Genomic DNA, 16747 nt, shown 5'->3' on the forward strand with positions numbered 1-16747 from the left:
GGATACACCGGCACATGCCACCAACCCAACAAAACAAACCCTAGGAATAACAAGCTGCTCCTGCCTGCCAAAAAGGGTCTGTTCTAAAATTTTAATTTAGATAATACTAATAGTGACCTTGGAGCTAGTTACTCTCTCATGCGGATATGACTTGGTTACTGAGCTAGTGCTCCTCAGCTGTGTTTCAGGGCATCAGTCATTAGCGCCTAGGAAATGCCTGGCTCCAAGGTCATTACTGATTAATTTAAGAAAAAATAAGCTTCAATAATGACATTTCACATCTACTTCCCCATTTACTTTGGAAGGGCAGAGTCAAGAATTCAAAAAGTCAACTTTAGTAGTAACTTAACTTTACTTCTATCCTATAGCCTCTGTGCATCCCCCCCCACCCCTCCCACCCACACACACACAAAACAACATGCTTGATTAGAGTGGGAACAGATTCTCAAACCTGAATATACACCAATACAATACACAAAAGAAATATCCAGAAAAGAAACAAAAGTAATCGATAAAGATGCCATTGATATACTTTGTGGGAAGAGGAATCAGAGAAGAATGCCTCAATAGTGGGCCCTCTAATAGAAGAAAAAGTCCTATCTTCAACAGTGTACGTCAACATTACAAATTCACATTCCCTCTGCTCAGATAAAGGGCAACAGATCCAACAATCACATTTCTATGCAGTACACTGCCTGGTCAAACATACAGTTTTCCAGGAAAGACATTTATTGGCATATAATATGCCAAAGTGAGAAGTAGTGTGAAAGGTGGAAATATTTCACAAAATACACCACACACCATCTTGGAAACCAATGTTCTAAAGCTGTACTTTCTTTAAGAGAAACTACCAATACATTCCTTTGATTATACACTCAGAGTAAAGCACACGCGGTTTCGTTGTAACTTTTCACTTTACAATTAGCGTATATGTGCTTTAACTTGACTTTGCCATATTTTCTATCAAATAAGCCAGTGTGATACTAGAAAAGGATAAAAACAAAAAAACAAAAAAAACTACCTACGAGTAGGTTATTTCAGAGCAGGGCCACCAGAATATTTCAGAACAATGACACCTAATTTGTTCATGTCAAAAACCACAAAAATATGAATAAAAATCATACCTGCTTTGCCAATCTGAACTGCTAGCTTTGTAAGTTTGCCTTGTAGAACTGATTTTTCTTTCTTTGGCATATTTGCTCTCTTCTTGTCTTTCTCATCTCCATCTCCACCATCTTCACTCTTCAAGGGTTGCATTTCCATGGCTGCACCATCTTGAGCTTTGGCTAAGTTTAGAAATATAGGGGACATACGAATGAATAATTACAAAGTTCAGTTAGACACTGGAATCAGTGTTAGATGCATGTGCTCAGCAATCCCAACTCCCATTAATATCAGCTTTAGTAGTGTCCTTGAAGCCAGTCATTCCCAGCTGATCAATAACGTCACCAGTGATCCCTGATCACGTCAAAACTGGCTTCAGGATCACCACCAGAAATGAATGCTATGTGACCTAGAGGGGCTCAGGTCACTTCTGTTTAGATGTTTAGCCAAGGCTTTTGGGAATTTAACATTGGACACTGTTTGAAAATTTGGGGTGAAGTTAGAAAATGTGGGTCTTAATGTTTGCTACGTTTGATTTTAATCATAAGGGACATTTCATATTGGCATTTTTGGTTAGGTTCTGGCAACATTTACCTAGATCTATAATATTTAAACAAACTACTGTAGATAAGTGAGGCAGATTAAGATACACAAGCTCTTTTTTCCCCCCTATAATAGACACCCATACAAAAAGAAATGTTTTTAGGGTTTTTTTTATTATTATTATTAAATAAATACTTACCTTTGTTGCGGTTCTCAACAGCTCCATCTTGTTTTTTACCTGTTAGGAACAAAAATAAGGAACTGTAATTTTCAAGCTCCATCTCTCTCTCTAACATACAAGCATTAAAAAAAATAAGTTCTCAAGTCTTATTTCTGTAACCTATGGTTGCTTATTTCTCACATCAATTAACTTCAATTTAATTGTAGAAAATTTGACTGGATACTTAGGAGGAAAAGTAACTTCTTGTGTAATTTTTGTTTTATAATGGAACCATCAAGCTATGGGTTCATCTAAATATAAATATCAACTTTGTTAGACCTGCATATCTCAGCAAAAGAGGTAGCTTAGACGTTCCTGTTTTGAAGTTCAGTCTGTTTACTCCTGTTTATTCCTAGGGAAATTCTGTGCCAAAAAATTGAAAGTTCAGCACAAAAAAAATTTCTGCACGCAGTATTTCAAAATTCTGCGAATTTTATTTGTCAAAATAACACTACATATTCAAATCAGTTTCAATTATTTGGTAATTAATTTCAAAATACTTGTCAGCAGGTATGTCTAACAATACAGACAGAAAAATTCCCCCAGATATCCGCACCTCCTCAGATCCCAGCTTCAGGGTCCACCCTTGCCCAGATACACCCCCCCCCCACCACCACCCCCCAGAGCCCAGCTGTACCCCCCCACCTCAGCCCAGACATCCACTCCCCCCACCCCTCAGAGCCCAGGGATCCAGAGGAGAAACAGCCTGATGCTGGGTCCCAGGCTTGTGTGGAGTTTCCTGTGCACCACCGTCTCCTTCCCCCAGAGTGTGCAGGGAACCGCACCTACCAGGAACCCTCTAGCTCCCTCCCCCCTCCTTCTAGTAGTGTTTATGTACGAGGTGGGCTCTGTCAGGTCCAGCGGGCCGCTAGTGGCGGCCAGCAGCACTGCGGCTCATTTCTGTGCAGAAAAGGAAGTTCTGCACGCACAATATTAATTTCTGCAAAATTCTGCATTGTGCAGTGGCACAGAATTCCCCTAGAAGTACCTGTTGGACTGTTACAGCACCAGAACTAGGCTTTTTACACTACAGATGCTTCACCAGCACTGCTATACTGATGTAGGTATGCCAGCATAGCCACCTGATGAAAATGCAGCATAAACTGACAGGAATTCTCCTAGCATAGCTAAACACCTCCCATGAATGCCATTAATTATGCTGACAAACACTGTTGAAAAAAAACGGGGGTTTGCAAGCATAGCTATGTCAGCTAGGCAATACGATTTTTAACTCCTTCCCCCCCCCGCCACCTTCTACCCCCCACACACCTAGCTAACGTATCTATGCTAGGAAACTTTGCAGCATAGCTGAAACCTGAGCAGGGAGGTCACTGCCAAAATTGAAACCACAAATTTAGTAATGTTTTAGCAACACTGCAGATGAGAGAATAAAAACTCAAATTAATACATATTGATATTTAGAATCACAAATGCAGGACTGGAAGGGACCTTTTTACATTATCTAGTCTAGTCCCATGCACTGTGGCAGGACTAAGTATGATCCTTCTAGACCATCTCTGACAGGTGTTTTTCTAACCGTTCTTAAAAACCTCCAATGACCTTCCCTTTCCAGAGGTATCTGTTAGGACAGTCTTATTTCTTAATGTCCTGTCTACATAGACATGGCAGACTACTTTTGAGTAACAGTTTTGTGTCTGGTCATTTGCCATATAAGAGAATGCCAAAAATCTTTGTGGATACCCTCTAATGATAATCTGCAATAAAGTGGCCACCCAGGTAAATATGTAAAATCTGGATAGTTTCACATCGTGTTTTGTGTTAGGAAAACCATCTCAGCCTTCCTAGAAGTCAGCTGCAGTGGGGGTAAGATCAAGATCCTAAGATCAATTACTGCAGCTGCTATCTTTTTCTGTGGAACCACAACTGCTGCTCCCACCTCTCTTCCTATTGCCCTATCCTGAAAGCGCCAGCATCTCCTGCACCTGCTGTTGCTTCTTTTCCCCCTTACTTCCCCTCCCCCCCATTGTGAAGGCTACGCAGCTCCAGCTCTCTGAAAAGTGGCTCCCCTCTTAAATGAGCAGCAGGTCAGAGGCTGCTTTGCTCTTCACTCGTCCACTCATACTGGGAGAGGAGGGGGGAGGCGCTATCAGGGAACACAAGTGCACATTTTCTTACCATTTGCCCTGAAGGACCAAAATTTGGACAATCCTAGTTTAAAGGCAACCCATTTATAGATCTGAATACAAGGCTGAACTACACTTCTATATCTTCTACATACAAAAAATGTTTTAATCAGGACAACGGAAACAAAGCAACTAAATAGGATTTTTTTAAACTGAAAATTGATATGCAATGACACCAAAGCCAGTTTGAATAGGCTTCCAGTACTACCTTTGACAGAAGAATAAGTTACGTTTTCTGCAGAGAAAACCCCGCACTGGTTACTTCAGTAGTCAAGTCTCTAGTCTAATTCAATAAGCCATACAGCAGTAGTTTCTACTATAAACCTAAATGTAACTGGGTAGGAGAAAGACTCACCACAGCAATCAGCATGTGCCAGACAAAGGCTGACATCCAGTCCATGCTGCTTAGTAAATATGTATTCTAGGTCATTGCCTTGACTATTCTCTTTACCCTGGAGGGAACCATAACTTTAGTTAAGTGGATCTTTATTACCACAACCAATGCTGGCTTGATAAATGGTTATTGTCTGAAATTGGAAAGGTATCCAGGTTGACACTTAAGCTACAAAATAAAAAAAACTTTAACACACAGTCTTCATGATTTTGAATCCTCATATCTATGCTGAGGATTTATCTGCAGGTTTGCATAGTGAATGAATTCAGAGAGTGCTGTTTCCAGATTTATGAGAGAAAGATGTTCCTAGTTTTTGAAAGACACTCAGATTATAGGTAGGGACAAGTCAATATTGAACAAAAGAGCACTACTTGCCAAAAGGGCTGTCTTGTTCTTTGTCTGCTTTGGTTAATGTGAATTATATCAGAAAGTCTGTGTTACAAAGATAGCATTGAAGGAGGAAGGGAACAGATGCATTAACTCCATGCCAAGGGGTCAATGCTTGTTTGGTTTTTCTTAAATTTAAAGAATTAGCCTGCTTTGCCTGAAGCCTTTGTTGATTTCTAATAGGAGTAAGAAAAGACAGGGTTAAGAGGAGAAAAGATACTCTGTGTGCTGAGCTACCATAAAAAGGTTCCAAAGGAACTGTAATTGCCAACCATATCTTCTGCTACTGTTTTGCCTTAGTAACCCAGCCCACCTTTTGAATTCTGGGGAAGTTTCTGGGATAAGATATGGAGTTGTGTACCTCAAAAAGGAACATGGAATTATTTAAGATAGGAAGAAATATAATTAGCCTTTGGCAGAGATCCTAAAACAGATTATCATCCCCATAATAATTTATATAGATTATTGTGAAGGAATATTTTGCTTCAAGTCCTTCCCAACTTCCTGGGAAGACATTTTTAGTGAGTGATGTAATGATTAAGGCCCTCTTCTAGGAGTCCTCATGTTTATCTCTGGTACTGCTTAGTTCCAATAGCCAGTTGCCAGAACTGAAGTTATGGAAAGTCATACGGAGTAAGAAACTTTTTCCAAAGAGCTGTTTTCTATTGATTTGTCTTCTTGAGAAGACAGTAGATGCCATGTTGAAAGATTTTTTGGCTGCAAGACATTACATGGGAACAGGTGCTCTGCACAGGCCACTGCAATCTGACTGACCTTGCCAAACAGTACCGACAGGATAGGAGAATATAAACTTTAAAGAACTCTAATATTACATTTTTCAGCCATTTAAAATTCAATGCTTACTTTTCTTGTCCTTTTTTTCCTTCTCTTTCTCTTCATCATCCCCTCCAGCCCCAAGTAAAGTAAATATAATTCCAGTTTGAGAGTTCACACCTACAGCAGTAACTACCATTCTTCCAGAGCCTTCCATCACATGGGTACCTGAAACAGAGTACATCTTAATACTTTTCCCCGTAAGTGTAAAAGTAGCCAGCTAGCAAAGCAATAAAATCAAATGTTATGGGTTTTTTGTTGTTTTTAATAGAAGAGTCACTAAATACTAGACAGACTGTTCTTAAGAGACTAATTGGATGCTAGGGCAATCTAAAAATGTATAAGGCATTTTCCTGCACTTTTTTCTGCTATTCCAACTTGTTTTGACAAACACTCCCGTTCACAGGCCAGGCTTTCATTCTGCTTAATCCTGCAATGAATTTAGAGAGTCACATTCTTATGTAAGCTACTTGCCAACTAAATTAGTTTAAAAGCTAGCATTAATATTACAATGGCACAATCAGAGACAAGGCAAGCTCTTAAGGAGTAAACACTGTCTTGACAGCAAAATAACCTATTTTAAAATAAATTATATTCTTAGACAAAAAAGTAAGAGTACGTATCAGCAGTTTAGGATAAAATACCCTACAGGGATATCACTAGTATCTCAAAACCAGGCATTATGGAACTAAGCAATTTAGAGTTGGGGCTAAATTTAAAAAAATCCAAATATGTTAAGGTGTAGAAATATAGTTAGGGTATCCAAAACAACTCTGCACAATAGAAAAAATTGAGAGTTTAATCTGTCTTTAAAAATCAATTTATCTTACTCTGAAACTATGAACATTTATAAGTTAGTCATTTCCATACCTTAACATGTTTGAATTTTTTTTCATAGTTAAAACTAAATTTATTTGCTGGATTTATAATATATTGTTTTGGGATAATTACCACAACCTAGTATTTATTTCCCACTTAATTACTCAGACATTCTCACAAACTTAACCCAAGAATTTGCACCCAGGAATTTCAGAGTGCTTTACAAACAGGTAAGAGTTCCACTAGTCCTGAGAGGTAAGCAAGATTTGAGTTTGTAAATATGGGAAACTAAAGCAAAAGTTATGTGATTTGGCCAGAGCACACTGCAAACTGGCAGAACTATGAATCTAAGAATTGTCTTCTTCCTCCTTTGTTCCAACTACTAGAAAAAAAAAATGTCTCCCAGCTAGCTATGTTGTAGGGACTAAAAAATAATGTAAAGAAAATTATCAAACCTTAGCCACTTCTGTTGTTAAGTGGTGAGATACAATGTTCTCTTCTTTACAGGCCATCTTTAAAAAGCTGAACATACTTATGTAGACTATAGAGCTAAAAGGTTCTCCCCTCTCCCCTGCCAAAACATCGTGCTTATGCTTGTGCTTTATTAGACATTTCATATTGTCTGCCCCGAGATTACGGTGAGTAGAATACTCAAGAAATGACAAAAGGCACAAGAGACAAAGCTGAAGGCATTTTTATACTGTTTAGGTTTTGTTTTACACATTTAGCTTTCCTGGTTAACATTGTGAATGGATAACATTAATAAAGCATGCCACAGAACAAGGGCTCATGAACACACTGTGAGCCATCCAACAAATCCAAGACCAGACCAGACTTGATATTGCTGGTATTTCAAAGATAAACCTCAAAAAGCGTTCTAATATAAGCTGTCACGTCTGGTTTACATATCATAAATGATAACAGGACACAGCCCATTTTTAGAAGAGTCTTTTGCAAGTCACTTTGCAGGTGAAAATAGCTAGCCTATGCAGACTTATTAGGCATTGCCTCTGATGCCTCCGATAGCACAAGCCCTCAGCAGGGTCATTGGGTCCAGTAGGAAGGAAAACCAGAATTCTAGAAATTCAAGTTCCAGGGTCAGTTATAACCTAGTATCAACTGCTCCATTCTATGAGTTAAATATTAATATTCACGCACCTGACAGTAGCATAGGATCTTTATCCAAAGTCTTCTTAACCTGATCTGATTCTCCAGTCAATGAGCTTTCATCAATTTTAAGGTCATTTCCTTGAATAAGTACACCATCAGCTGGCAGAAGATCACCTAAAATACAGAGCATTAAAAACTGCAAACTTGAAACACTATTAATAAAGTCAAATAATTGAGTTAAATATATATTCACCATATTTTACTTGCGCAATATCCCCAACAATTATGTCGGCTACTGGTATCTGGATGACTTGTCCACCCCTGATGACAGTGAACTTCTGTTCTTGTTCGATGCGGCTCTGCAGCCCCCTAAATTGTTTCTCTTTACTCCAGTCATTGAAAGCTGTTACCAATACCACACAAACTACAGATAAAAGGATTGCAGCTCCTTCAATCCAACCTGTTTCACCTTCCTCCTCTTCTTCACCAACAGTCACTACTCCACATGCTGTAAGAAATAAAGACTTTTTTTAAAAGTTCAGAAACAGACTCCTTTGTAATCCATATTAACTTTCACAAGGAATAAATTTACACTGACTTTAGTCTGGTAAAAGGATTTCCTAAGAAAGGCTTAAATTAAAGCTGGTCAATGTCTCATTCAGAGATTACAAGAGAGAGTAGGAACAAGTAGTGTAGTTCAGAAACTCAGGAAGCAAAGAAGGATTATAGGTGCTCAGCAGTTTAAAAATATCAGACCATTTATTTAGATATCAGAGTTAGGTGCTTAAGTTTGAAAATTTTAAGGGTCCTTATCACTGCAAAGGTAACAGCTATCCAGCTCCAGCAAATCTTTTTTGCTCACTTTTACCTGGCAGCTGCTCAGTGACAAGATTTTGGTCAGTTATCCTACTACTATTCAGAACTCTGCCTGTAGTGAAACAGAAGGCGGCCTGTTTCACTCTTCTGGCTGCTTGGAGAAAGCTCTGAGCAGCTGGAGGGAAGATCCAGAGGAATCCAGACCTTTCCTCCCCTCCCCAAAAGAATGTGAAGTGGAGTAACAGAAGAGCGGATATTTAACCTCCCTTTTCAGTCTCCCTCTGATCTTCCCAAAACAACAGTTAGGAAGAGGTTCTAGGCAGGAAAGGAAGAAAAAACCCTTCTCTGTTCCAGCAGCTAAAACGATGTGGAACTTTAAGTGTGCCAGATAGTTAGTAGCTAGAGGCTTATTCAAAAGATGAGCCCCTGAGAGGGTTCCACCACCACCATCTTGGCAGGAAACCCTAGTACTCTCCTCATCTCAACAGCTATGTGCTGCATGGAAACTGATCTCTCCCAATGTTTCTCTTGACCTGGTTGGTGAATCTTCACCACTGTCTTGCTTTATCTACTTTTGACTACAAGCATTACCTGATATATTTTTTCCAGTCCTGAACAGAATGAGATGAGATATTGAAACTAAAAAAAAAAAAAATTAGCATGTTTTCAATCTATAATTAATTTCTAGTTGTCTTCTGAACCACCTCCAGTCTTCCAGAGCAGACAATGCTTTTAACTTCTATTTACATGAAGAAATGTTCCCCCCACCTCAAATGTCACAGTAGAGGCAAAGGCTGCAACAGTGGATTTTCCTTCAAATTTTGAACCATAAAAACAAAAGCCATGCTTTGGCAAAAATTTCAGTTTGAAAATTTCAAGAAACTCTGGCTGACTTCAATGACAGTGCTTCTAAACAAGCTGTAAAAGGTAGTTGTGAAACTTATTTTGGATTTATGATTGGAACAGTTACTAAATTCTGCCATCCAAATTGACAGCAGCAGCTATCAGTCTGGATGATCTACAGAATTCTGGAGGACTGCTCAAATGGTGAACTAGGAGCAGCTCTTAACTTTGACTCTTTCAGAAGTTGTAACAAAATCAAAATAGGAGTTACTCTTTTAAAAGCTTTGATTTAACAACTGACAGTTATGTCAATAGTATGAGGTATGGTGGATAAAAACCATTAAAAATATTGGATTTTTTAAAATTGGATTTTGTTTATTTTTAAAAGTAAACATGTATTTAACTTAAATCTATTCAAAATTAAATTTGAAAATCGATAGATTTTAATAAGTTTATCCCTTAACATAATTTATCATTTTTTTTTTTATTTAAGTTAATCAGCATACGTGTTTGCTGCCAACTTTTGGAGAAAGTCAAATCACTGAGCTGGTAGAAGGCACTGGCTAAGCACCTGGAACAAAGCTTGGTGAAATGCTATGCCAGCTCTTGATAGCAGTAGCCTCTTCTGAAGGCACAGAGAAAGTTTTCTTCATTTCAGTTTATTCAACTAGTTCAGTTCAATGGATACTACATTCAAAGTTAGGAAATCAATTGGAAGTTGGAAAAAAAACCAGAAAGTTTTTTATTCAGAGAGGGAAAGAAAAAAAAACAAAAACAGAGTTAGGTGTGAAAAGATGAGATCTTCTAGTTCTAAAATCTTGACGGATATGACCAGAAATAATCAGTTCTGTTCACTAACTACAGTTAACACTTTAGTTTTAAATGCAAAACATGTTCTGTTAACTTTGATCATTTTTTCTTATGTAGCCATCACATTTGTTATATTTATCTAATACATTTTCAAATTCTTTTTTGCATTTAATTTGCATTTCCATCCAGAGCTCAAATTAAAAAACCCTAGTAAATAAGAATATTATTCACCATTTATAATACATTTAAAAATTAAGAATCCAAGTAAAATTCAGATGTAAATTAAGCAACATGATTGCTTACATAAATGTGTACAGATATCCTAAATTTAATGTAAAGGCTATAATTAATTGCAAATCAACAGGTTTTAATGCTTACAACTAATGAGAATCAACCTTTCCGAAAAACTAAGCAGTACAAATGCAAAATAATTTAAATCAATTTAAATCAGCGCATCCTGCTTGGTGATTTAAATCATGATTAAATTTGATTTTATTTAAAGAAATCCACCCTGCTATGAAGTCATCCTTGAGCTATACTACAAACAATTCTGTTTAGCTGATATTTATGCTAGTTGTATGTCCATTTTTATTTAGTCAACACTTCTTTGCATTCTAGTTTCAACTTGTCAAAGCAAAGAAGCCACCATTATGTTTGCCCCTCCCCCTCCAGAAAAACCCAAAAAACAAAAACCCTCACTTAAAGCCTGATCCAAAGCAGGTGCTGAAGTTTTTAAACTGATAGTTCTGAATGACTGTACAGACAATCTTTTCATTTCTGAATTGGAGGATCAAAGACTGTGTTAACTATCATCTACAAATGAGAAACAGAAGACTGCTAGACATGCCAGCTCCCAGTGGAAAAAACCTGGTCAACACTATCTGGAAACAATTCTGTTTATTCAGAATCTTCAAGAAAGAGAAAAGCTAAATATTCATTTGCATTTCATTTCATGAAAACATGAACTGTGTGGGCTGTTTACTTTTGAAGAATCCAGCAGCTCCTGCTGCTTATACCTCATTTGAAGTATGAAAGCTTGTGTATGATATCACTTCACAGTCAAATATGACTATGAACACAGAATATGATTGGAATTGCTATTTTAAATGCAACCAATGCACCTGTTTTTTATGCTAGTGTTATCCTAGTAGAGAAGTGAAATGGAAAGCAAGCAAAATTACTTTGAATAAGAATGTTCTTGTCTCCACTGGCTGATTAAAATTGATCTTATGTAATCACAACGCTGCAATTTACATATATTAAATATCTCTTGCTTCAGGGTTTACTTACCTGCTTCGTTCCCTCCTGGAGGCTGGTAAAAAGAAAGGCCCAATGATATTATGGCTGCAATTTCTAATATAATTAGGGTAACATCCTGTAGTGCTTCCCATACTAACTGAAGAAATGTTTTTGGCTTTTTAGGAGGTATAAAGTTCTTCCCAAACACTGCTTCTCTTCTCTCTATATCTGCTGGATTTCCACTTAGACCTAAATATTAAAAAAAAAAAAAAAGTAAATTTCAGCATTTTTTTTTATAATCATATGTATTTCCCATTCACGAAACTCTGTATAAGCCAGAAGTGTCACTCTCTACAACCACAGCTAACTTAACAGGTAGGAATACAGCATGATACTATATATTAAATACTTTCAAGGATGATTCTTACATAATACAAAGTAATCTTTAAATTATTGGGGTTACAAAGTAGGAAACAATCACAAATCCACCCAATTTAGGTTTAATCTATTTCTGCCTTTTTTATACCATTTCAGAGAGAATTATTGTCTCTTATGTATCTGAACATATACGTATGCCAGACAATAGATAAGACTGAATTGGTAGGGGGCTCAAGCTACCATATTGCGGGGCACCGAGAAGTTCTCCTATATCTCATAGCTAGTAAGGCCGAAAAGACCATTATGATCTAGTCTGACCTCCTGTATAACACAGGCCATAGAACTTCCCCAAAATAATTCCTAGAGTAGATCTTTTTTAAAAGATCCAATCTTGATTTTAAAATGATCAGTGATGGAGAATCCACTACAACCCTTGGTAACTTGTACCAATGATTAATTACTCTCACCTATTAAAAGTTTATACCTTATTTCCAGTCTGAATTTCTCTAACTTCAACTTACAGCCATTGGATTGCATTTTACCTTTCTCTGCTAGATTGAAGAATCCATTATTAAATATTTGTTCCCATACTCCTACACTGTAATCAAGTCACCCCTTAACCTTCTCTTTGATAAACTAAATAAATGGAGCTCCTTGAGTCTTTCACTATAAGGTAGGTTTTCTAGTCCTTTAAATCAATCATTCTCATGGTTCTTCTCTGAACCATCTCTAATTTATCAACATCCTTCTTGAATTGTGGGCACTAGAACTGGACACAGTATTCCAGCAGTGGTCGCACCAGTGCCAAATACAAAAGGTAAAGTAAAATAAGTCCTCTACTCCACTTGAGATTTCTCTGTTTGGGCATCTCAGGATCACATTAGCTCTTTTGGCCACTTCAATCATACAGGGAGCTCATGATGGTTGTCGCCTCCTCCGATCCCTTGGTCTGGTCCCCTCATTCCTGTCCTTCAGTTTCTGGTTCAGTATTTCTCCAATGAGAGCCACGTTCACTTGGATTATTTTACATTTTCACATTCCATATTACTGAACTTTTCTCCAATCAGCTTTTTAGCACATCACACTTTATGTAACCAGTACACTACACATGCGCAAGCTTCAATTTACATAACTTCTGCATTTTTTTAGGTCATGTTTTGTGTTACCCTGTTTCTGGGTCATCCCACGAAAATGCTTCTTGTCATTTCAAGTTTGTGTTTTGACCTCAAAACTTCCAGCACATTACCTTTGTTCTGGTTGCAATAGAATCATTTTAAGCAAATCAGCAATTCTATGTAAAAGAAGAATTGGCAAAACCACACTTATGCTAGCAAGGCTTGGCATAAGCGTTCTCTCATACAAACTCATTCACTATCTATAGTTACAAATCACTAATGTATAGTTATCAGAGCTTTTAGTTGTACCATTAGCAATTCTTCATTTTTATATTTTTTAGTATCATTCAGAATGTTATTCTATTCTACCGCTGAAGGGATGTGTGTGTGCGCATGTGTGTGGGGCGGGGGGGGGGGGGCGGAGGGGGAGAGGTTATGGAAAACAATGACCCTTTTCTGTCAACATTTCTTATAGTATTTAAACGGGGTTTCAAAGGCCTTTTTATTCAACGTCCAGTTTTGTTTGGGAATCACTACCAAAAAAAACTTCACAGGAAAATTTTGAAAGTTGTATTTTGAAGGGGTGTCTCCATTTTAGGGCCTTAATATTTAGTTGCTTTTAACAGTACCCCAACAACATCCATAAGTCGAACATGTCACTGTCTGTAAGTTGAGTAACTCGAAGATCCACATATAAGGAGCAATAAGACATTCAAGTTGTGGCTTACATTCTCAGTATGCTAGTGCAAGCACACAAGATGCCGACTGAATGAATGGCACCACCCCCATGATAGTGAGAAACATCACTAACATTTCCAGAAAAAGCAAGATAATCACCAGGGGACTGCTTCATGACTGAACTGAAAAGGACAAAACACAGGTGAGTAGGCCAAATCCCAATAGGTTATTCTCTTCTCTCCCCACCCACCCCGCACACCTTTAAGTGCACACTTATTAATGTGTTGCTAGGAACAGAACCATTTTCTGTAGCTAAACAATAGTAATATGGATAAGGCAGTTGCGGGAGATATCCGTTTCCCTGATACCTAAGGTGAGGGTCTGAACATCTAAATAATCGCGGCGGGGGGGGGGGGGGGGGGGGAAGGAAAGAGCAAAATCATATACAGTATACATCTTTAGGGCTCCTTTTCTGCAAGTCTACTTGAAAAAATTAACTATCTATCCTTATGCAGATAAGCTGCCACTACTGAGGCATTTGCTGAATGCTCAAGTAGCAGCCTACATGCAATTAGTAGTACTGGATACTGAAAATAAGCCAAATCCTACCACAGAAAAAATTAATTTCTATGTGTTGCAACCTATCCTGTCCCACTGTCTAAACTGACACCAGTCTGTTGGGAATCCCACGTGCGGTTAAAGCTGTCTGGGTAGTGACTGATTACTGTTCCTAGAGCTGGGTCACTCAGGCACACACCCCAGTTGTGGATCCCCATGTCTGACACTCCTGAGTCCGATCCTGCAGTCTCGCTCACCTAGGCCTTGGAACTAGTGTCACCACCCTCCTTAGCCCTCTCGTTGCTTCAACATGTTCCCTCCAGAGTCTGCTGGTTGTGAGTGATCTGGGACAGTGTGATATTAAAGTAAGGAAACAGATTTACAAAGACTTTTCTCACACACATTTTACTCAAAGCATAAAAATTAGCAATTTATGGAAACTCTTCAACACAATCCTCCTCAGTGGGATCTCTCACTTTTTGCAAGTCCCTGAATTTGGTCTAAGTCCTTTGAGAGAGGCCTGCCTCCACTTCTAACTGTATCTTCTGTTCTTGTGAGGATACTGCAGCTTTGGAGAAGTCCACCATTTAAGAGAGTATCTGTCCCTCTCTGGTAACATAGAAAAAAAACTACAGCTCTCCTAGCCATATGAGCAGACCAGGAGGAATTCCAGATAGCCCCACTCCACCATCTGATTTCCATAAAGAGTCCATTCAACAGTAGAGGCCCTGGAGGTAGCAATCCCATTGTTTCATCTAGGTATGGCCATTCAGTCGTGCTCCTTGATTGCTCTGTTACAGCTTTCTGAACATGTCAAGTTCCTATTACAACATGAATGGATCTAATCCACCACTGTTACAGTTCTGAATAGCCATCAAAACCAAATGAAATTCCCAATGGGGGACACATATTCACCTAGGATTTAGCTCAGGTCTATTCTATAAACTTTAGCAGCTCTACACCAATGTAACTTGCATCAGCCAAAGTTTGTATATAAATAAATAGAGATTTCCCATCTCCTAGAACTGGAAGGGACCTTGAAAGGTCATCAAGTCCAGCCCCCTGCCTTCACTAGCAGGACCAAGTACTGATTTTGCCCCAGATCCCTAAGTGGCCCCCTCAAGGATTGAACTCACAACCCTGGGTTTAACAGCCAATGCTCAAACCACTGAGCTATCCCTCCCCCCAGTAGGGCAAATACATACTGGGAATGCATTGAAACAAAATGCAGTACACCACAGGTAGGTATCCCAGTGTACCATATGCCCACCATCTGGAGCAATACCTTTCGGGAATTTTCAAGTGAGTTGTGGTAGAATAAGGATGTCCAGGGATCTCTGGGACGTAGAGGTGAAGTTCCCAACGTGCAACTTCCCCATCCCATCAGATCATCCATATCCATCATTTTTTAAAAAAAATCCCACAAACTCATGCAGCAATTCTCAGTCTCTGCTATCCCTGACAGAAGCATAGAACCCACAGAACGCTGAGCTATTCTCATGAATATGCAAAGACAGGATGTATGTATGATTCTCCTGTACTTGCAGACCTGCAGGAAGTACTGCAACAAAAGGGGAAGTGAGGATGTGTTTAAGAACAGTCTTCTGAGAAACAATGAAAGAACAATTCAAGGTTGCTGGCAGCATTCACAGAGCAGTTGCAGATGTGGGGGAACACCACTTCTGGGTCTGAAAAACAAGCACTGATGATGGGATTGCATTGTAATGCAGGTTTAGGACTATGAACAACAGCTGCAGAACTTTCAGATGTGAAAGGCCACATTCCTGGATCTGTGTGCTTAGCTCATCCCAGCCTTGCAGTGTGGGGACACCAGCATGACAGTGGCATTGACAGTGAAGAAGCGAGTGGTGATAGCATTTTGGAAGCTTGCAATGCCAGATTCCCCATTACCCAGTAAGTCATTTTGGAGTTGGAAACTACACAATGGGGGCCGCTGTTATGCAAGTGTGTAGGGGTCATTAATCATCTCCTACTACACAGGACTGACTCAGCAACTAGTAGATGGATTTGCAGCAATGGGTTTCCCAAAGCGGGGAGGGGGGGGGAGCAATAGACAACAACATGTATATCCTGTTTTGGCACCGGCCCACCTTGTCACAGACTACATCAGTAGAAAGAGCTACTCTCCTATTGTTATGGGGATCACCAGGTATGCTTTGCTGATATCAACGTGGGCTCATCAGGGAAGGTGCATGATGCCTGCATCTTTTAAAACACAGGACTGTTCACGAAGCTGCAAGCAGACATATTCTTCCCAACTAGTAGATTGTCATTGGCTATATTAAAATGCCAATAGTGATTCTGGGCCTATTCCCTTGCTCCCCTGACTCATGAAGCCTTACGCTGGCCACCTTGACAGCACCAAGGAAAGATTCAACTACTGGCTCAGCAAGTGCAGAATGACAGTTGAATGTGCTTTTGGTAGACTGAAGGGGCACTAGTGCCTACTGACTAGACTGGATCTCAGTGAGAAAAATATCCCGGTGGTTAACGGCCTGTTATGTCCTGCTTACTATGAGGCAAAGGGGAAAAGCTGCCACTAGGGTGGAGATGGTGTAGCTGTCTGCCAAATTTGAACAGTCAGCCATGGGGGTTGTTACAAGAGCTCAAAGTGAAGCTGTGCAGTTGAGGGACGCTTTGAAAGAGCACTTTAATGATCAGCCACAGGAGTGTTCTGTGTTAGTGTTCTCTGGCCCTGGAGCTTTGAGTACTGCTAAATATTTATTTATAAATA

At 39.1% G+C, this 16747-nt stretch overlaps 1 protein-coding gene across 13 annotated transcripts in view; it reads right to left on the reverse strand.

The window, feature by feature from the left end:
• The window catches only part of ATP2B1 (ATPase plasma membrane Ca2+ transporting 1), a 105074-nt gene that overhangs the window by 32616 nt on the left and 55711 nt on the right, over positions 1 to 16747 (reverse strand). For all 13 annotated transcript variants that reach the window (XM_005279137.5, XM_024107412.3, XM_042859836.2 and 10 more), the window contains 6 exons: positions 11315 to 11512; positions 7809 to 8063; positions 7604 to 7729; positions 5657 to 5794; positions 1847 to 1885; positions 1125 to 1286 (listed from right to left, as the gene is read on the reverse strand). In XM_005279137.5, coding sequence (XP_005279194.2) covers positions 1125 to 1286; positions 1847 to 1885; positions 5657 to 5794; positions 7604 to 7729; positions 7809 to 8063; positions 11315 to 11512 — 918 coding nt within the window. The remainder of the gene's footprint in view (positions 1 to 1124; positions 1287 to 1846; positions 1886 to 5656; positions 5795 to 7603; positions 7730 to 7808; positions 8064 to 11314; positions 11513 to 16747) is intronic.

The sequence above is a fragment of the Chrysemys picta genome, chromosome 1 (assembly GCF_011386835.1).
Source record: "Chrysemys picta bellii isolate R12L10 chromosome 1, ASM1138683v2, whole genome shotgun sequence".
In the NCBI taxonomy this organism is placed as follows: domain Eukaryota; kingdom Metazoa; phylum Chordata; order Testudines; family Emydidae; genus Chrysemys; species Chrysemys picta.